The sequence below is a fragment of the Pinus tabuliformis genome, chromosome 1_2 (assembly GCF_031772625.1).
Source record: "Pinus tabuliformis cultivar Carrire ecotype Pingquan chromosome 1_2, CPIR1, whole genome shotgun sequence".
Lineage (NCBI taxonomy): Eukaryota > Viridiplantae > Streptophyta > Pinopsida > Pinales > Pinaceae > Pinus > Pinus tabuliformis.
The window spans coordinates 984977151-984999018 of NC_142298.1; the positions used below are offsets into that span (position 1 = coordinate 984977151).

The window sequence follows — 21868 nt, forward strand, 5'->3', positions numbered from 1 at the left end:
ATATGTTTAATTTGAAAATCATAATACACATATGATTTTGGGTGGAATTCCCAAAGGGTTTTGCACAGTTCGTTCTATTGTTTATGGAATGAAAAATACAGTGAATATTTAAGAGCATAGGCTTATTTATGTAGTATGTCAGGTCCTACTTCATACTAAAATTACTTGTTGTGCCTTTTGCATATTATCATCAGATACTTTCTACTGTTTTGTATACTGGAGAAAGTAGATAAACCCTGTCTGTTGTTTTTAATGTACTTTTAAAGAATTTCTTTGCTCAATCGTTTTGCATACAAGAAATTTCTCTAACATTAAAACGAATAAGAGTTCCTACTTTTTCAATTAAATCTTTATTCTATAGTACAATACTAACTCTTAATAAAACATTTCATGGTACTTATCTATTTAATAATAGAAACCAGTAGTAAACAATCCTCTTTGGAAAATCACTCCTCCCAGCCACGAGTCTAGCAATTACGTCCAGACCCTCCTGTGAGCACTTTATTTTGGTATCACAGTTAATTATTTCTAGCTATAGTCAAGTACCTTGGGTCTCTGGACTCCTATCCTACCCACAAGTCCTGTACTCTTTTCTGACTAGTTTCTTGAGAATTCTCCTGCTGGTTTATTTCACTTAGCTCAAGGATCTCCCGTGGATTCGTTTGCTCCCGTCTTAATCTCTGTTCAGGTCAGATGGGTAATTGACATAGTTTCTATTTTTTCATTAAAGTATCATTACCAATCATTTAGGTAACCAAAATTTATTTTTCTTGGTCTTCCAACCTCAATCACTTATTGTTTAACAACATAATGTAATAAAACTTAAAGTAACACATAATAAAATTAACTTAGTAACCTTAGTAATTCTATGCATTTTGGGGTGTTACATTGTTATAATTTATTTATAAAAACAATATTATAATACAAGAAGTTAAATTTAATTGATTTGTTATTTTTATTATTTCTTACCTTTAAGTCACATGTGAAGGTCACTTGTTCAAAAGTCCATGGACAAAAAGCCATCCATGTCAATGGCTGATGTAGGTCCACTTAGTTGACTTAGTTGACCTTCACTAGCGATTTCTCAACTCAAAAGTTAAACATATAGTCATCTCACGACTTAGACAACTTGACAAAAAAAAATATTTCTTACTTTTTATTATTTATTAATTAAATAAAGATTATCTTTTATTATTATTGTACTTATTTTAAAGACATTATAGCATTACCTCAAGTCAAATTGTAGAGCATCTCTCTAAAAAATATTAAAATTATTGATCAATAATATATATTTTACATTTTTTCAAATATTTTATATTAATTTGTCATTTATAAAAGGAAAAATAATTTTATATCTCGTTGTTATTATTTCATTATTTTATTTTTAAAATTAATAAATTTTATATCAATATTAATTTTATTTTTAAAAATATTTTTTGTTTTAAAATTATATCATTAAATTTATATTACATTTCTCAATTTTTATTATTATTTTGAAATTTTATATATTACGTAAATCTTCCTTTAATTGCTTTGAAATATATTGATCTATGTAATTTGAAATATGTGTTAAATTTTATGATATTAATTTCTATTTTGTATTTAACAAATTATCTTTATCTATTCTTTTTCAATTAACTATTTTAAAAATGAATTCTTAGCAACCATTTTTATCACCAGATTAGATCTTGAGCATTATTATGTCACTGTTTTAAAGTGATATATAGTATCAGCTCATTTGCATTACTTTAGACTCTGCTCAATTTTTTTTATTTTTTTATAGTTAACATTAATGTTTAGTATAAAATGTTTGATTACCTCAGCCCGCCCCGGCATACCAGACTCCAATTGTCACGCCCCCAGGTCTACGGTAGTCTTTCAACCATTGTCCGGCGAGGTGCGGCACCACCGTGTACTTTCTTTTTGTTAATACTTGTACATATGGACTACGCCTTCACATAAACATACTTAATTTCATCTTTCTCAATTAAGTAAAATGCATTAATCTTCATACACGTTCATAATCAATATGCAATTAAACCATAAACATAACAATTGCACATAATCATAGAGGGAGGGGCAACTCCTGAACGAGTTCGCCCAAATATCTTATATTATGAAAAACCTTCAATAATACATACAAGTGTGTCGGGCAAGACCACGGCCAACACTTAGAATTCTTTACAATTGAGGCAAACCGCCTTTACATACATGTGTCAACCTTCCTTGGTTGGAGCGAGCTCACCCGAGCTGCAGAACTCCACCAACTCGGCCTGCACATAAACCTGCCTTATACCGTGTGCCTTCATCCACAAACAGCCACTTGGTAAAACTGCGCACTTATCTCATGCGCATGAGATGTGCGCACTTCGCACTGCGTCCTTTTACCCTTAGCTCGTATGTAGAGAGAAGAGCGAATGCTTGGTTGTCCAAATGAAGCCTCTGCGCTGCCAATATATACGCTGGCTTGTCCATTCGATGGAGGGGTGTCAGCTCTCAAGCTGACCCCCTAAAAACATGTTAGGAGCCCTTGCTTCATTATTTGGTAGGTCGGCCTTTGCCCAAGGGCAAGGCCTCCCCACGCCCAATATAAAACTCACAACACTCCATCGCATATTTCGTTAAGTGTTATATGTGTGCCCATAACGTCGCAGCTAGCTCGCCTTAACGTCGCATTGCTGTTCGCCCATGTCGCACGCCGCCCGGTCGCTGTCGCACTGTCCGCTCGTCGTATGGAGGGGCGCCCGCCCGGGTCGCCCATCGTCCGCACTCATCGTCCGCTGCTGTACCGTGCCACCCATATTGCGCCTCCGTCGAACCTTATCCCGCGTCCTCCACATAGCTGTCTCGTATGTTTGCCGCTCGGTTGTTCGTCCATCGGGCGCGGGTCGCCCATGGGTCGCCCGCCCATTGTGCGCGGGTCGCCCACGGGTTGCCCTTCTGCCTATCGCACTGCTCGTCTGTCTGCCTTGTCCGCCGCACCAACTCGCCTTGTCCGCAGCTCGTACTGAACCTTGACTTGCCGTGCCTGTTCGCCGGGTCGGGTGGCCGCACCCGCATACCAAGCCGCAGCTCGCCCGCAGCTCGTCCGGTGTCTGCGCCCAACCCCAGCTCGTCCACCGGGTCACCGTGCACGGGTCGCCCGCCCGGGTCGCCTTCCCGTCGTGCACGGGTCGCCCACGGGTCACCCGCCCGGGTCGCCCGCCCGTCATGCACGGGTTGCCCACGGGTCGTCCCGCCGTCCAACCGTCGTGCGAAGGGTGTTTGCCTGGTCGCTCTCCTGCCCGAGTCGCGAGGGCATTACACTCTCCTCCACCCGAAAACGTTGTCGTCCTGACAACACACCATCCTAGTAGCTCCTCCACCAAGGCTGGTATCGACCATGATGTAGACTCCTCCATATAAGGCAACCATCACCGCAACATATATAAGGTCCGTCTCCATCAAGTCATCTCCATGTGCAACTGTCCATTCACATCAACAAGTGCCACACATCCCAGTCATGTGTCAACACTCACGATCCCGTGCCCAGGTCCATGGAAACCCCATCTTTCTGCAGCACGTCCTAATCCTCATACCTGCCCAATCATATCTAAGGGCTCACTGCCTTGAGCAGCCAACAATGAGCCCCACCTTCTATGTCATCTAAGAAGATGTGGAGGGAGAAGAGCTAGGAGGCTCTCTCTCACTAATCAGCTCAATCCATCTGTCAGGATCCTCAACCTCCATCCTTTGTAGATATGCCTCCCGATCTTCCTTCCGGATGTTCGGCCTCACATACACCTCACCTCCATCATCGTCATCGTCCTCCACTAACTCTAGCCTTCTTGATAAGTCCAAGATGCTATCTGAAAGTGATATAATGACCAAGGATTGTTCCGCAAGCTTTGCCTCAACAGTAGACAACCGCTTGTTTACCTTCTCCTTGTCTTCCATCTGCATGCCTCCTAATTTACGATCAGGTTTTGTTACACCAATGGTTGGAACACCAATGGGTACATCTTCCCGTCCATCATAAATGAAGAGTTTCCTCAAATGTGGTACGACCATGGCCTCATATTGCTTCATGAACTCCATCCCCAATACAGCCTCATAGTCATCAATCCTTACTATAGTGAAGTCCACCTTCCCGGTCCATTCACCAAGAGTGGTGTCCACCTTCTCAGCTATACCAAGAATGTTCATAGGAGGAGAATTCACCATCTTCATTTGTGCCTTCACCGGTACAAATTTCAACCCAAGTCTCCTTGCAGTATCTTAACTCATGAAATTGTGTGAAGCCCCACTATCGACCATAGTGAGAACATCAGCTCCACCGATCTTCATCTGAACATACTCCAACCTATTTTTCTCTGGATCTCTTCCTTCATGCTCCACATCAATCACCACCTTTGAGGTAGCACTCGGGCCTGCCTCGCTTGCAGCTTCACCGTGAAGATTATCAGTAGAAGAGACTTCTATTACTAGGTGTTCTTGTGCTCGTGAGGTTCCTTCCTCACTTCTTTCCTTTTGTTTTTCATGGGATTTATCCTTCCTCTTCAAAGCTAAGAGACGTCTTACTTCAAGGGCCAGGCAATCCCACTTTCTTTGATTCCATTTTTGCCTCGTTTCAAGCCCCTTGAGTTCTGCCTCGACCAAGTCCGCTTCTTCTGTGAGTCGGAGGGCTTCTCCTCTATTGCTATCAGAAATTCCTCCCTTGACCAAGATGTGAAGGGCATCTCTTATTTCGAACAACCTTTTGCCATGATCCGCAAATCCTTGTTTTATTTTCCTTGATTCTTCAAGCAGATCCCCTTCAAATTCTTCAAAGTTAACATAACCTAATTTTCCCAAGAGAAACATCTTTACCAAGTCACCTGCAAATAGAGCCAATCCTGGTTTCACTTCGTGTGAAATGATTTCCTTCTTTTGCAAGAGCTTGTCACGAACAACCTGCTCACTAGCTCTAGATCAAGCAGATTCACCTTCAATTTCAACCAAGACAACCTTGTCCAAATTTCCACGAGCAACCCTGCTCTGATACCACCTGTCACGCCCCCAGGTCTACGGTAGTCTTTCAACCGTTGTCCGGCGAGGTGCGGCACCACCGTGTACTTTCTTTTTGTTAATACTTGTACATATGGACTACGCCTTCACATAAACATACTTAATTTTGTCTTTCTCAATTAAGTAAAATGCATTAATCTTCATACACGTTCATAATCAATATGAAATTAAACCATAAACATAACAATTGCACATAATCATAGAGGGAGGGGCAACTCCCCAACGAGTTCGCCCAAATATCTTATATTATGAAAAACCGTCAATAATACATACAAGTGTGCCGGGCAAGACCACGGCCAACACTTAGAATTCTTTACAATTGAGGCAAACCGCCTTTACATACATGTGTCAACCTTCCTTGGTTGGAGCGAGCTCACCCGAGCTGCAGAACTCCACCAACTCGGCCTGCACATAAATCTGCCTTATACCGTGTGCCTTCGTCCACAAATAGCCCTCGGTAAAACTGCGCACTTATCTCATGCGCATGAGAATGCTTGCTTGGTTGTCCAAATGAAGCCTCTGCGCTGCCAATATATACCCTGGCTTGTCCATTCGATGGAGGGGTGTCAGCTCTCAAGCCGACCCCCTAAAAACATGTTAGGAGCCCTTGCTTCATTATTTGGTAGGTCGGCCTTTGCCCAAGGGCAAGGCCTCCCTACGCCCAATATAAAACTCGCAACACTCCATCGCATATTTCGTTAAGTGTCATATGTGCGCCCATAACGTCGCAGCCAGCTCGCCTTAACGTCGCATTGCTGTTCGCCCATGTCGCACGCCGCCCGGTCGCTGTCGCACTGTCCGCCCGTCGTGTGGAGGGGCGCCCGCCCGGGTCGCCCATCGTCCGCACTCGTCGTTCACTGCTGTACCGTGCCGCCCATATCGCGCCTCCGTCGAACCTTACCCGCGTCCTCCCCATAGCTGTCCATCGTATGTTTGCCGCTCGGTTGTTCGTCCATCGGGCGCGGGTCGCCCATGGGTCGCCCGCCCATTGTGCGCGGGTCACCCTTGGGTCGCCCTTCTGCCTATCGCACTGCCCGTCTGTCCGCCTTGTCCGCCGCACCAACTCGCCTTGTCCGCAGCTCGTACCGAACCTTGACTTGCCATGCTTGTTCGCCGGGTTGGGTGGCCGCACCCGCATACCAAGTCGCAGCTCGTCCGGTGTCTGCGCCCAACCCCAGCTCGTCCACTGGGTCACCGTGCAAGGGTCGCCTGCCCGGGTCGCCTTCCCGTCGTGCACGGGTCGCCCACGGGTCACCCGCCCGGGTCGCCCGCCCATCGTGCACGGGTTGCCCACGGGTCGTCCCGCCGTCCAATCGTCGTGTGAAGGGTGTTTGCCTGGTCGCGCTCCTGCCCGAGTGGCGACGGCGTTACACCAATGGCCGAGGTATGACGACTGCTCTCCGTTCGTAGGTTTTTGGATGACACCTGATGGCTCCAAATTTTTAAACGACGTTAGCACATTGCTCCAGTAATCAAGAGGTGTCATAAAAACTGACAACATAATTTAAATCCGCCGACAACATTTGAAGCCCTAAGTTTCATATTTAACAAAAATATTTGTGCTCAATGTGGCGCCTTCATCATAACACCAAGCTCTGCCAAAAGTCAACAATTGCCTCCTAAAATTGCGGCACATACATTTCCCTGGCAACCAGGCCTGGAATTTCAAATTCTTTTTGCCTGTCAAATTAAAATTTGAGGACGTTTTTGTATTTTTTTTACCCTTCGTTTTATGTTTTAACTAAATATGTGAGTGTCACGGAAAACTCTATTTTAACAATTTTTGTATATTTATTACACAACACACAATAAGTCATCAAATGGAGGCTGATAATGACTGTTATTTATAATGATTCTTGTTAGATTGAAATTGCAGATTTGTAGTCTATCAGATTTATATCTCAGATTTATGGTGGGACCATTTAAACAATAAAATCTTTGGAAAAAACTTACAATCCATGGACTATAAATAAATTATCTAGTGAGATTATAAATAAATAGTGGACTATAAATAAATCATCTAGAGAAAATACAGAAAAGTTATGCAATAATAAACAACAATTATACTTCATTAAAAGTCAAACTTTCTGGAGAAACTACAAAATTTTTTATCAATAGGAATATCTCAATACATAGATCCTCCATTAAACATAAACGAGAAGAATTTTCAAAGCTCAAGAGTCCTTCTTGACTTTGTATCTATCCATATCTCATATACTGCATGCCAATCAACAAAATCTTGGTGTCGTCACAAGCTCCACGCTTTACATTAAAGCGAATGGGAGTGTGGGAAGTTGGGAACTTTAAAGGTCATAACCCATAATAGAATTTTGTCTCTGGTAATTTGCCTCCCCATGTGGCAGGCACAGATGTCCAAAAAGCTTCAACCAAATCTGGTTCCAAATTTCAAAGTCCCTTCAGTGAGAAGCAAAGCTTATTTCTTTAACTCCTGATTTGTATTTAAAAATTGATTAAAAATCAAATTTAGGTAGTGACCCCAAAAAGAGCATATTTTTTAAGTGTGAGTCATCATGGCTTGCAATCATCCAACACCAAAGAGCATAATTTTTTAATGTGAGTCATCATGGCTTTCACTTATCCAACACCTAACATGTTTGGCTGCTTGTATATTTTTTTATATACTGAGGGGACGCATTAGCTTTATCTTTTCTGTGGAACAGAAAACTGAATGGACAAATATCCACGGCGATCTGCACTCAATTGCGATTTGAAAGCACAACCATTTAATCAGTCTGTGTCTTATCGAAATACAGAGGCCCAAATCTACTTCACCTGGAGAATCTTTGAATGAGGACAAGTTGGAAAAAACAAATGGGAATATATGTGGCCAGCCAGTGGAATTCAATGGTAGCAGGGCCAATGAGTGGCACGATCTCTGTGTCCTACATAAAGCTCAACCATAGCCATTCATATTCTCATGGTGGTACTTGTAATCCCTTTTGCTTCTTCTTCCCTCATTTTGCCCTTTACTCTGTAAACTTCTTGCTGTCATTAATGGGTTTTATGTCAGTTTCCAGTGCATGACTGGTAACTTTTTCTTTGCAGTCTCGGATCCTCTAAGATTATGAGAGTTTAGGTCATAGACAGAAGCATAATGGGGGGAGTCTTCAGGGTTTTGGTGTTCAGTCTGGGATTCTACAAACCCAATTCTAATAGGAGCGCGGAGACAACCCTTGGCAGAAGAATCCTGGAGCTTAACACAGCGTCAGTACCTATTGATTTATCTAAAAGTAATCGCTTGACAACTGAGGACGGTACTTTCGATCCCAATTTACTAGTAATCCTGGCAGCTTTAATGTGCGCTCTGATATTCGCAATATGTATAAATTTCATTGTTAAATGGGCACTTCGCTGCAGTCAGATGATTGCATCAAGGTCTTCAGGGGATGTTGCAGAGGAAGTGCCTCACTGTAATGGTTTAGATAAATCGGCCATGAAAGCCCTGCCTATTGTTGTCTATGCGAGAACACAGTCCCAGCATGCCCAAAAGCCTGGTCTATATCAAAACAAAATGAATATTACCAATTAGAATATATTGGTATCTATATATACCAGTAATTTGCTCTGATTGATTCAGATCTGAGCAGAGTTTGAAGAAATGTAGTCAGTTAAATGCGCAATGGCAGCCTACTTGGAGATTGGAAATGGTTGGCACTGGGATAAGATTGATGAAGTTCAGGAAACAGAGCACTCGTATTTGGGTACTCAAATACAATTTATACTTTACAACGTAAGGGAATTTAAAAAGAAGATTACCAGAAAATGGTTTTATAATATTTGTTTCTGGACAGATGATATGCCTGCCTTATGTTTAGATGGAACAATTCTACCTGTTAAATTTCTCACATTAACTGTCGAGGCATGCATTCTTTTTACAAAATAGAATGTACTTACCCTGTTTGCTGGTTTTTTGTTTATAGCTTGACATCCACGTCTGAACTCCTCACTATAATTGGTATCCAAGATCGCTGGCAATCCTTAACGGGGAACCCTCCGAGACTGGAACCTGAGCTTCACCAGAGCCTGGAGGAATACGCACTGCGGCACTAGTGACTAGCAGATTGCAGTAGATTGCAATTTGCAAATTGCAAGTCTCGTATTAAATTTGAGCAGCTATGAGTGGCGGATTGTAGCGGGAGAATCAATGGTAAGTACCCTGCAGTACGCAGTGGGATGGTGATGCAGTTAAAGGCTTTTATTTTACCAATACTACTGCAGCACTGCTGGTCCGGTGGTCCCAGACTCCCATACTCCCATTACAGATATTATAGATTTTTACATTTTCTCTATGAAATTAGACGTCAAAACGACGGGTTGGAAAGGTATACCACACGTCTAACCTGACGTGGAAGATTTTTTCCCTGCCGTCAAATACGTTCAGAAATCAAAAATACGTCCTGTGAGACGTCAAATTCCAGGCCTGCTGGCAACCACTATTTCCAACCCTATACATTTGTTAATGCACGATAAGGACAATTTTGGGAAGGACCTTGAAATCTGTTTGAAATCTGTTTTAATGCACGATAAGGACAGTTTTGGGAAGGACTTTGAAATTTGTTTTGACTGTCATTCCATGGACATAATTTACCAGTGTTTTCGGCAAGAGCTAACCAGTCTGCTCGGCCAGAGTTAACATGTCTGCTATCGGGCCTTTAATGTACCAGATAGTGGTTTCACCATACATACATGGCATGTAACGTGACCGCCCTCCCACGGGAGGGGTCTCGAGTCTCCACTGCAAAATACTGAAAAGACGTGCTTGACAAGATGTGCTTGATATTGTTTGCACGCAATGACAGTACGTCTTATTTATTATTACAGATTCCCATTGGATGTTGAAGGATTTCAAATTTGGTATTGCGCCCAAGATTTCAAATTCGGTATTGTTGCCAAGTTTTAAAATTCGAACTGTGCGCCTAATTTTTGAAATGAAATCCTCTTCCATTCAACCCTCGAGATACGATTCGAAAAAAGTTGTCCGTTGTTACATTCTGAATGTTCGTGGAGAAAAACCTTGTGGGTTTGAGCAACAATGGAAGAAAACTACATATTTGCAGCTTTCTTGTTCGTTCGTTCCGATGATAATGGTGGGCGCAGCAGAAGTCGCAGAGGTGACGACAGTAACACCGAGTCCGACAATGGAGGTTGCCACTACTTCATTGACCTTCCTCCCCTCTCTATTTGTCACTCTCATCGCATCCTTCATTCCCTTCCTGGGCTGTCGATTTTACTGAGATCTATTGCAGGAAGCTACTATTTGCTTCTTATACATAGATATATTTTTCTGATGGATTTCACATATTTTTAGGGTGGCTATATCATCCAGAGTCAGGGTTTGTCTATTTTATGGTTATTTATGAATCGCTTTGAGGCTCATCAACGCAGAGTCATCGCTCGCAGGCCTGGAATTTCAAATTCTTTTTGCCTGTCAAATTAAAATTTGAGGACGTTTTTGTATTTTTTTTTACCCTTCGTTTTATGTTTTAACTAAATATGTGAGTGTCACGGAAAACTCTATTTTAACAATTTTTGTATATTTATTCCACAACACACAATAAGTCATCAAATGGAGGCTGATAATGACTGTTATTTATAATGATTCTTGTTAGTTTGAAATTGCAGATTTGTAGTCTATCAGATTTATATCTCAGATTTATGGTGGGACCATTTAAACAATAAAATCTTTGCATAAAACTTACAATCCATGGACTATAAATAAATTATCTAGTGAGATTATAAATAAATAGTGGACTATAAATAAATCATCTAGAGAAAATACAGAAAAGTTCTGCAATAATAAATAGTGATTATACTTCATTAAAAGTCAAACTTTCTGGAGAAACTACATTTTTTTTTATCAATAGGAATATCTCAATACATAGATCCTCCATTAAACATAAACTAGAAGAATTTTCAAAGCTCAAGAATCCTTCTTGACTTTGTATCTATCCATATCTCATATACTGCATACCAATCAACAAAATCTTGGTGTCGTCACAGGCTCCACGCTTTACATTAAAGCGAACGAGAGTGTGGGAAGTTGGGAACTTTAAAGGTCATAACCCATAACAGAATTTTGTCTCTGGTAATTTGCCTCCCCATGTGGCAGGCACAAGTGTCCAAAAAGCTTCAACCAAATCTGGTTCCAAATTTCAAAGTCCCTTCAGTGAGAAGCAAATCTTATTTCATTAACTCCTGATTTGTATTTAAAAATTGATTAAACATCAAATTTAGGTAGTGACCCCAAAAAGAGCATATTTTTTAAGTGTGAGTCATCATGGCTTGCAATCATCCAACACCAAAGAGCATAATTTTTTAATGTGAGTCATCATGGCTTTCACTTATCCAACACCTAACATGTTTGGCTGCTTGTATATTTTTTTATATACCGAGGGGACGCATTAGCTTTATCTTTTCTGTGGAATAGAAAACTGAATAGACAAATATCCACGGTGATCTGCACTCAATTGCGATTTGAAAGCACAGCCATTTAATCAGTCTGCGTCTTATCGAAATACAGAGGCCCAAATCTACTTCACCTGGAGAATCTTTGAATGAGGACAAGTTGGAAAAAACAAATGGGAATATATGTGGCCAGCCAGTGGAATTCAATGGTAGCAGGGCCAATGAGTGGCACGACCTCTGTGTCCTACATAAAGCTCAACCATAGCCATTCATATTCTCATGGTGGTACTTGTAATCCCTTTTGCTTCTTCTTCCCTTATTTTTCCCTTTACTCTGTAAACTTCTTGCTGCCATTAATGGGTTTTATGTCAGTTTCCAGTGCATGACTGGTAACTTTTTCTTTGCAGTCTCAGATCCTCTGAGATTATGAGAGTTTAGGTCATAGACAAAAGCATAATGGGGGGAGTCTTCAGGGTTTTGGTGTTCAATCTGGGATTCTACAAACCCAATTCTAATAGGAGCGCGGAGACAACCCTTGGCAGAAGAATCCTGGAGCTTAACACAGCGTCAGTACCTGTTGATTTATCTAAAGGTAATCGCTTGACAACCGAGGACGGTACTTTCGATCCCAATTTACTGGTAATCCTGGCAGCTTTAATGTGCGCTCTGATATTCGCACTATGTATAAATTTCATTGTTAAATGGGCACTTCGCTGCAGTCATATGATTGCATCAAGGTCTTCAGGGGATGTTGCAGAGGAAGTGCCTCAATGTAATGGTTTAGATAAATCGGCCATGAAAGCCCTGCCTACTGTTGTCTATGCGAGAACACAGTCCCAGCATGCCCAAAAGCTTGGTCTATATCAAAAGAAAATGAATATTACCAATTAGAATATATTGGTATCTATATATACCAGTAATTTGCTCTGATTCATTAAGATCCGAGCAGAGTTTGAAGAAATGTAGTCAGTTAAATGCGCAATGGCAGCCTACTTGGAGATTGGAAATGGTTGGCACTGGGATAAGATTGATGAAGTTCAGGAAACACAACACTCGTATTTGGGTACTCAAATACAATTTATATTTTACAACGTAAGGGAATTTAAAAAGAAGATTATCAGAAAATGGTTTTATAATATTTGTTTCTGGACAGATGATATGCCTGCCTTATGTTTAGATGGAACAATTCTACCTGTTAAATTTCTCACATTAACTGTCGAGGCATGCATTCTTTTTACAAAATAGAATGTACTTACCCTGTTTGCTGGTTTTTTGTTTATAGCTTGAAATCCACGTCTGAACTCCTCACTGTAATTGGTATCCAAGATCGCTAGCAATCCTTAACAGGGAACCCTCCGAGACTGGAACCTGAGCTTCACCAGAGCCTGGAGGAATACGCACTAGGGCACTAGTGACTAGCAGATTGCATTAGATTGCAATTTGCAAATTGCAAGTCTCGTATTAAATTTGAGCAGCTATGAGCGGCGGATTGTAGTGGGATAATCAATGGTAGGTACCCTGTAGTACGCAGTGGGATGGTGATGCAGTTAAAGGCTTTTATTTTACAAGTACTACTGCAGCACTGCTGGTCCGGTGGTCCCAGACTCCCATACTCCCATTACAGATATTATAGATTTTGTTGGAATCCAGAGGCACAACAAACAAAATAAATAAACACACAGCAGAATATCAAGCACATATGACACAGTATTTAACGTGGTTCACCCAACCAATCTGGGCTACGTCCACCAAACATAGGCATCAGGAATTTATTAATCAAATTGGAGATTACATAATGAAAACCTCATAAAACTCTCACCCTCTCAGCAAACCATCCGAATGGTTGCCTGTTATATAGCATAGAGAATCTAACAGCCTCATTAACTCCCTCACATCAAATATAGGAGGCATTAACTCCCTCCCAACAACCTGGAGTTAATCTAGGACCTGAATTCTATTATTGTCATCAGCTGAGATTTTTCCTATTTTGCTACAAACAAGAAATCTCAACAATCTCCACCTTGACAACAATTCGCCTGATGCATGTCTCACATCAGTTAACAATTTGGTTGTGCCATCAAACATTTCCGGTTGTATACTTCCTATTCCAACAATACTGCAAGTGACATCATTACCCATGTATACGACTCCATCATCAACTGATCTATATGTCTTAAACCAATCTTTATGAATGCACATGTGGTTAGATGCCCCGGAATCTAACAACCAATGTTGATCATGTTTTGAAACATTAACAGACAATACCTCATCACTCATACCTGAACCAGATACTGAACCTGTATCTGTGGTGTTGGCTTCCTTCTTTTCTGTCGAAGAGCCTTCTTTAGCAGCCTGCTTTCGCTTCCAGCAATCCTTTTTCAGATGTCCAGCCTTGCCACAATGCCAGCACTTCACCTTTGGCTTCTTTCCTTTGGATTTTGAACGAGAGTCGCTATGCTTGCCCCCGGAGTGTCTCTCTCTTGAGCGACCTCTGGCCATCATTACCTCTGATGTAGAGGTGTCTGCATTCGACCTCTTCCTCGTCTCCTCAGCCGACAAGGCTCCAACAACATCGTCAAACTCAAGGATGTCTGTAGTACTAAAGCTTATGGAAGTAACAAAGTGATCCCATGATTCGGGCAATGAACACAATAAAGTTATTGCCTTATCCTCTGAATCAAATTTCACATCTAGACTGTCTAATTGCACCAATAAGGTATTAAAAACATTCAGGTGATCAGTAATTGAGGTACCTTCTTTCATTCGCAAACCATAAAGCTGTCGTTTCAGGAGAATCCGATTTGTCAAAGATTTCGTCATATAGAGCTTCTCAAGCTTCGACCACAGGCCTGCAGCGGTTTTCTCTGACACAATGTTAAACAGAACATCGTCCACCAGACATAACCGAATTGCGCTCAGAGCTCTATCGTCCATCTCATCCCATTCATCCTCCGTCATGGAAGGAGGTCTTTTGTTTTTCCCCAACAGTGCTTTCGCCACACCTTGTTGAACCAGCAGATCGTGCATCTTCACCTTCCAGATCTCAAAATTATTCTTGCCATTAAATTTCTCTATTTCAAAACGGGCACTTTGAGTTTTCGCCATTTTTATCAACAAAAAAAGCAATAATCTCCAATATCCAACCAGCAATAAAAAAAAATTGCTTATGCTTTTGTTTTTACACAACAAAAACAAACTGCCTATGCCTCTGTACTTTTGCCTTAAAAAAAACAACTGCCCCTTTGCACTTCACACAAAACAAAAAAAAATTCTGTTTTGCACTTCACAAAAAAAAAGTTCTGCCTATGCACTTCTTTAGAATCCTTTTCGTTCCAATCCTACCCATTTCAGTCATGTTTAACACACGCCTTACAATAAATGATACGTTTGTCACGATGGTGCTGGTTTTAACACTTAGGCTGTCGTTGGGCCACCAAAACTCTAGAACCGACCATTCTCCACACATTTGACAAAACTACAGGGAAAAACTATCAGTCGAGAACTTTGAATGCTGTTAATCACAATTCCAACATTATAATCCACGTCAGTTGGTACTTTTAACACGCACCAGCCATGTAATAAACCACGCACCAGCGATTTAACAAAACAATTCAGGCTCCACGCAATTAAAACAGCGCACGAGCAATTAAAACAGGGTCCAAGCAATTGCTTAACATACCAGGTATCCACGCTCCGTTCATTGCTTAACATACCAGGTACGCACGCTCCACGCACCGTTCAGCTCCACGACAGGTTCCCACAGCCGAATTTACATGCAGGTTCCCACACGCCAGCAGACTCGTGGCAGGCAACAATCAATTAACAGGTTTACGCACCAGCAATACCATATCACCTCCAGCGCCTTGGTCCACCAGCGCTCCGGTCAACACAAGTCCGCGCTCCCAACAACAAAGGTCTGCTCCCTTGCTACGCTCTCCACGCACCAACAACAAAACAAAACAGTGCGCACCAGCGATTGCTTCACGCCCGCACCAGCACAGGGTATACACAGCAGTCACGCACGCAGCGCCTCCAGTCAGCTCTTCCAGGCAGCACCTCCAACATGCTTTGATACCAATTGTTGGAATCTAGAGGCACAACAAACAAAATAAATAAACACACAGCAGAATATCAAGCACATATGACATAGTATTTAACGTGGTTCACCCAACCAATCTGGGCTACGTCCACCAAACATAGGCATCAGGAATTTATTAATCAAATTGGAGATTACATAATGAAAACCTCATAAAACTCTCACCCTCTCAGAAAACCATCCGAATGGTTGCCTGTTATATAGCATAGAGAATCTAACAGCCTCATTAACTCCCTCACATCAAATATAGGAGGCATTAACTCCCTCCCAACAACCTGGAGTTAATCTAGGACCTGAATTCTATTGTTGTCATCAGCTGAGATTTTTCCTATTTTGCTACAAACAGAAAATCTCAACAGATTTTTACATTTTCTCTATGAAATTAGACGTCAAAACGACGGGTTGGAAAGGTATACCACACGTCTAACCTGACGTGGAAGATTTTTTCCATGCCGTCAAATACGTTCAGAAATAAAAAATACGTGTCAAATTCCAGGCCTGATCGCTCGTTATCATGGAGACTATTTTAAACTGGACGTGTGCAAATATGTTATATAGTTTATTTACAGGGTTGCTTAAGATAATAGATTAGGGATAATCCATAACCGTGTTAATCCCAAATATCTTCAACATAATCAGGGCTTTTTACATTTGTCGTTTTATGTTTCATGGAGTCACTATGGGAAAGATGTTTGTGAAATCAAATGGTCTGTTGTGATTTACCAAATTAAAATCACTAATCTTTGAGGTGTTGACGGAAGTTAACTGTTAATTCAGATTTCCACCGCGCCTGGCAAGTGGCCACTGTTAGTGTTTGTGCGCATTTTGTTTGCATATGTGGCAGCGAGAATATTGTACTGTCAAAACTTATGTTAAGTTGATTGCGTTAAAATTTAACAAAGATATTTCAAAAGTATAAATTTAAATGGTATAAGCTGTATAATTGAAGTATTTTAATATTTTTTTAAAGTTTATTAAATATATTCTTGTATTAAAAACACATTTTAAATTAGAAAAGATCACAAAATTATTAAAATTAATAAATAAATAAAGTGCCACTTAACTAGGAGTGAAGTTATGCTTTAAATTGTTGAATAATTAAGCTTTGCCTTTTAACCAGTGATGGATTTACGGTCCAGTTACTAAATATCACTCATAATGGATGAAACTTAGGAATTGCGGCATGTTTTGTGAGGACAAACCATCAAAAATAACCAATGAAATGGAGATTAAGTCCTCGTCATAATGAATTGAACTAATAATTACAACCGAATAAAACTATTTATATTTTTGACTATACCACAACTGTGCATATAATTCATGTAAACCAAAACATGCAGTATCATGTATCATTACTCTAAAATTAGTACTAAAACTGAAGTTTAAAGCAAAAATAAACAACAACGTTTGTCTCATTACCCTAAACTTCAATGTTAGCGTAACGAGGGGTGCATGATATTTTGTATGTTTTGTTAAAGGCGGGCAAAATGAAAATAAAGACGGTTAAGAGAAAACATAGGAGATGCCAAAGTTCATATTATTTCTGAGGAGATCGATCAAGGCGCTATTGCATTTACAATATTTATTTTTACACCCTTTACAAATTAGTTCATAAAATTTGTTTTAGGTTATTTAAGAGACGGTAGAACTTAAAATAATATTTATTTATTAATATAAATATAATAGGTAATTAAATTGTCGTTATTATACAGCTTCAGTGGGTTAATAGTTAAGAGCATGTGTTTCCTCCTAAGAGGTCACAGGTTCAAAACCTGAGGGGGTAGAGTATGTATGCCTTCATAGACTTAGCAGTCAAATCATTACGCGGAGATGGGCCCCTTGTCCCACAAACAAGGAGGTCTCATACACCAATTTGGTGTCTGGCTTCGCTGTGACCTTAAAAATGGATATTATTATTATTATTATAATGATTTTTTTATAATATTATTATTTGTAGAATTCCAGCGTTCTAAGAGTTTTTTTAGAGTGTTGAATCTATTTATTCTAGTGTTCTTGCTTGAAATTGTATTGTTGATTATGGTGAAAAAGGCTCTTTCATATATAAGTTAAAGAATTATACTACAAATATAAAGGGAGGTAATCTTTTCTTCATCTTTGCAGTTTAGATCATTTGAGTGCAACCTAGTTTGGAGAATTCATATTAAAAAACACAAAATATCAAATTTGATACATTTTATTTAACTCAAATTTGGTAAATCTTAATCATATCGTTTTTAGAAACGTGGTTAAAATCGAAGTATCTATTAGTTACAAAAATATTTTAATTTTCTTAGTTGTTCTCTCTTTTTGAGTGAAAAAAATTCCTAGAGAATTCATATAAAAAAAACATCGAATTTGATTCATTTTATTTAAGTGGAATTCGGTAAATTTGAATGATATCCTTTTAAGTGAAGTACTTAAAATCAAAGTAATTATTAGTTACTAATTTATTTCTAAGTTTTTATCATTTTTGAGCTAAAAATAAATTCCAAGTTGTTCAAAATGATTTGTATGTTTCATAAAAAAAATTAAAATAAAAAATTCTAAACTTTTACTAAGCTCTTGGAATGTAAGTGATGTTTTTATGTCTTAAAATCAAACATTATGAATGTAAATTCCAAATTTAAGATGCAATTATCAATATTTTTTATAACATCTCAAATTTGCATTATTTCAAACCACTAACAAATTTATGTAAGCTATATAGAATATTATATAAATAATTTCAGAGAATTAAGTTTAAAAATCATAATATAATTAAACAAATTTTATCATATCAAATTGATATCAATGTTCTTTTAAAAGCGAAAATTTAAATAGAAAATGAAGTCTTTTTAAAATAATATCCATGTTTATTTATGAGAAATAAAATAGTTAGTAATAAAGTGATTTATTAAGATATTTTTTTTTTGTTTTAAATATAAAAATTATGAGAATATATTTTTTAAGTTATAAATAACTTAAATGTATTGATTTTAAAAACATTTTATATGAATTTATATATAATCTATATATATATATATATATATATATATATATATATATATATAGGGGTTGAAATTCAAAAACATGAAGTTTAGGTTTCTCATAAATTTGCACGAAATTTTATACCTATTTTGATGTAATATGTGTGAAAATTCACATTTATTTTGATGGAATATGATTTTTGATAACTAATATTATTTTTCATTTAAAATGAGTGCCAAAATAATGATATTTTGATTTGATGTTGTCAGGCCAAGTGGTAACTCCACCAAATCAATTCATATTACATTCCTTTAGGTTGGTCGTTATTATATACATGAGGGAGAGACTCTTCACTTCATCTCCCGATGACTGTTCATATTTCTTATTATTTATTTACATTAATTACATTCACCCAATCCTGATGATTACGGGTGAACATTCCCCCCCTTAATCTGAAGGGATGTTGGTGAGTCCAAGCATCATTCTGAGTCATTCAAGCTTTTCTCTTCCAAGCGCTTTGGTGAAGATCTCTGCAATTTGCTCATTAGTGGAAAAATGATGGAGATGGATTGTTTTGGCCTCAACATGATGTCGAATCAGATGATCTTTAGTATTGATGTGCTTCATTCGATCATGGAACTTTGGGTTCTTGGCCAACTTTATTCCAGAGGTATTGTCAATCATGAGTGGAGTTGATTGTACTTGTTTTACCTGCAAATATTCAAGAATTTTCCCGAGCCACACAATTTCTTTTGTTGCCTCAGCTGCTGCCACGTATTCTGTTTCTGTTGTGGAATCTGCTGGAACTGATTGTTTGCGTGATCTCCAGGAGACAGCTCTTGATCCAAGACTCATAGCATATCCTGAAGTAGATACCCCAATTTCTTTGTCTCCATCGAAGTTTGAATCAAAGTATTCAATCAAGCTGAAGTCGTCCACCCGTATATAGTTGATTCCAAAGTCTAGAGTTCCCTTCAAGTACCTTAGAACTCTTTTTGCAGTAGACCAATGTCCCTCACAAGGCTTTTGCATAAACCTGGAGAGGATTCGAACATGAAAGAAAATGTCTGGTCTGGTAGCAGTTAGGTAGTTGAGACTTCCTACAAGCTCTCTATACTTTGTTGCATCCTCAAATTCTTTTCCTTTAATAGATGTGAGCTTTAAGTTTTGTTCCATTGGAGTAGTAAGAGGATTGCATTCTGTCATGCCAAACCTGTTCAACAGATCTCCAATGTGCTTCTTTTGAGAAACAAATATGGACTTTGGACGTTGAGTTACTTCAATACCAAGATAGAAATGACCATAGCCCAAATCAGTCATTTCAAAACTTTTCCCCAATTCCTTCTTTATGGATGAAATGTAGCTTCATTGTTCCCTGTAATCAAAAGATCATCTACATATACCATAAGATATACAACTGTTTTGCCAACTTTCTTGACAAATAAAGTTGCATCATCAAGATCATAATGTTTGAAATTGAGTTTCAGAAGATGCTCAGTTAGTTTTTCATACTAGGCTTGCAGTGCTTGTTTGAGAACATACAAGGATTTCACAAGTTTTCATACTTTATGTTCATGTCCTTTCATAGCAAATCCTTCAGGCTGGGACATAAAAACATTCTCTTTTAGATCTCCATTCAAGAAAGCAATTTTTACATCCATTTGATGAACTTTCCAACCGTTCTGAGCTGCTAGGGAAAAGAGTGTCCAGATGGTAGCCCATTTTGCTATGGGGGAAAAAGTATCCTCATAATCGACCCCTTCCTTCTGTGCAAAACCTTTTGCCACAAGCGTGGCTTTGTGCTTGTCAAGTGAGCCATCAGCTTTATACTTGTTCTTATAGACCCACTTGCAGCCAATTGGTTTGGTTCCTAATGGAGGATCAACCAGCTTCCAAGTGTCGTTCTTTATGAGGGCATCATACTCCTTTTGCATCGCTTCTTTCTATTCATCATTAGAAGCAGCGTCTTTGAAGGAAGTTGGTTCAAAATCTGTAGACAAGTTCAATTCACAATCATAAGAAACATCCATATCAATAGGTGAATTCGAGTCATCTACATTGCCTCCATTTTTCCGGTTTGAATTTCTAGTTCCTGTCTTTCTAACCTCATCGGGATGAACACTTTCAAGTGTCTTTGTTAGCCACTTTGGGGGACCTTTCTCAGATGGTCCAGGCTACTCCATTGATTGAGTTGGGACTGAATCAAGATTGATTCTCCCAATTCTATCAATCACAGCACTTAAAGCATCATCCGTTGTTGGAGTTTCATGCGGGGGAGAGAGTTCTTCAGAAGAAGATTCCACATATTGATCTATTATAGGAATCCCCCTTTCAAGATGTGGAATCTGATTATCAAATTCTTGAAATGATTTTTCATTTGAGAATCTATCCAAGCGATCAAGTTGCCGCTCGACAACATTGTCAGTTTTCGATAATTCAAGAAAAATTACATCTCTAGATACAACAAACTTTTTATTGACTTCATCATAGAGACGGTATGCTTTGGAGGTGTTTGAATACCCCAGGAAGATACACTTACGACTTCTTGCACAAAGTTTGTTTCTATGTACTTTTGGTATCAAGGCATAAAAGGTGGAACCAAAGACCCTGAGATGCTTTACCGAAGGAATGTGCTCATACCACATTTTATATGGATTCTTGTTTCTAATAGCGTTAGATTGACATCTATTCTTTATATATGCAGCACATAGAACATCATCAGCCCAAAACATTATTTTTACATTTTTGAAGAAGAGCATGGAGTGTACCATATTTAAGATTGTCCTATTCATTCTTTCAGCTACACCATTCTGTTGGGGATTATAAGGTACAATCGTTTGATGTTTGATCCCATGTTGGCGAAGATAGTTTTCAAATTCATTTGATGTGTATTATTTTCCACTATCAGTGCGAATAGACCTAATATGAGATTGTGCATCATTTTCAATCCATTTATGAAAGTTCTTGAATGTTTGAAAAGCATAAGATTTGTTCTTCAATAAATAAACCGAACACATTCTGGTGTAGTCATCAATAAATGTCATCATATATTTATTTCCATTTGCAGAAGGAACATGCATTGGACCACATAAATCTGAATGAATGAGTTCAAGTTTTCTATGTGCTCTTGAATGTGAATCATGAAAAGAGTATTTGCTATGCTTTCCTAGAATGCAAGCATCACATTGCTTAAATTTCCTAGGAATTGTAGGCAAACCAGCAACACCATTTTTCTTCAACAAGCGGAGGCTGTCATAGTTCAAATGTCAAAATCTAGCATGTCATAATAAACTTGATGGAGGTGTACCTTCTTCATAATGAGAATTGTATGAG

General features: G+C 39.0%; 2 protein-coding genes across 2 annotated transcripts; both read left to right on the forward strand.

Annotated features, from left to right (window-relative positions):
• The first annotated feature begins 8161 nt into the window (after positions 1 to 8161).
• Positions 8162 to 8596, forward strand: LOC149209326 (uncharacterized). Its single transcript, XM_089398577.1, has one exon. It carries the CDS (start codon positions 8162 to 8164, stop codon positions 8594 to 8596), a length of 435 nt encoding a protein of 144 aa, XP_089254703.1.
• Positions 8597 to 11928: 3332 nt separating this feature from the next.
• Positions 11929 to 12363, forward strand: LOC149209327 (uncharacterized). The gene has a single exon (XM_089398578.1). It carries the CDS (start codon positions 11929 to 11931, stop codon positions 12361 to 12363), a length of 435 nt encoding a protein of 144 aa, XP_089254704.1.
• The last annotated feature ends 9505 nt before the right edge of the window (positions 12364 to 21868 follow it).

What these genes read in the sequence shown, in the direction of transcription:
- LOC149209326 (XM_089398577.1), top strand. Translation starts at nt 8,162, where the DNA reads ATGGGGGGAGTCTTCAGGGTTTTGGTGTTCAGTCTGGGATTCTACAAA.
- LOC149209327 (XM_089398578.1), top strand. Translation starts at nt 11,929, where the DNA reads ATGGGGGGAGTCTTCAGGGTTTTGGTGTTCAATCTGGGATTCTACAAA.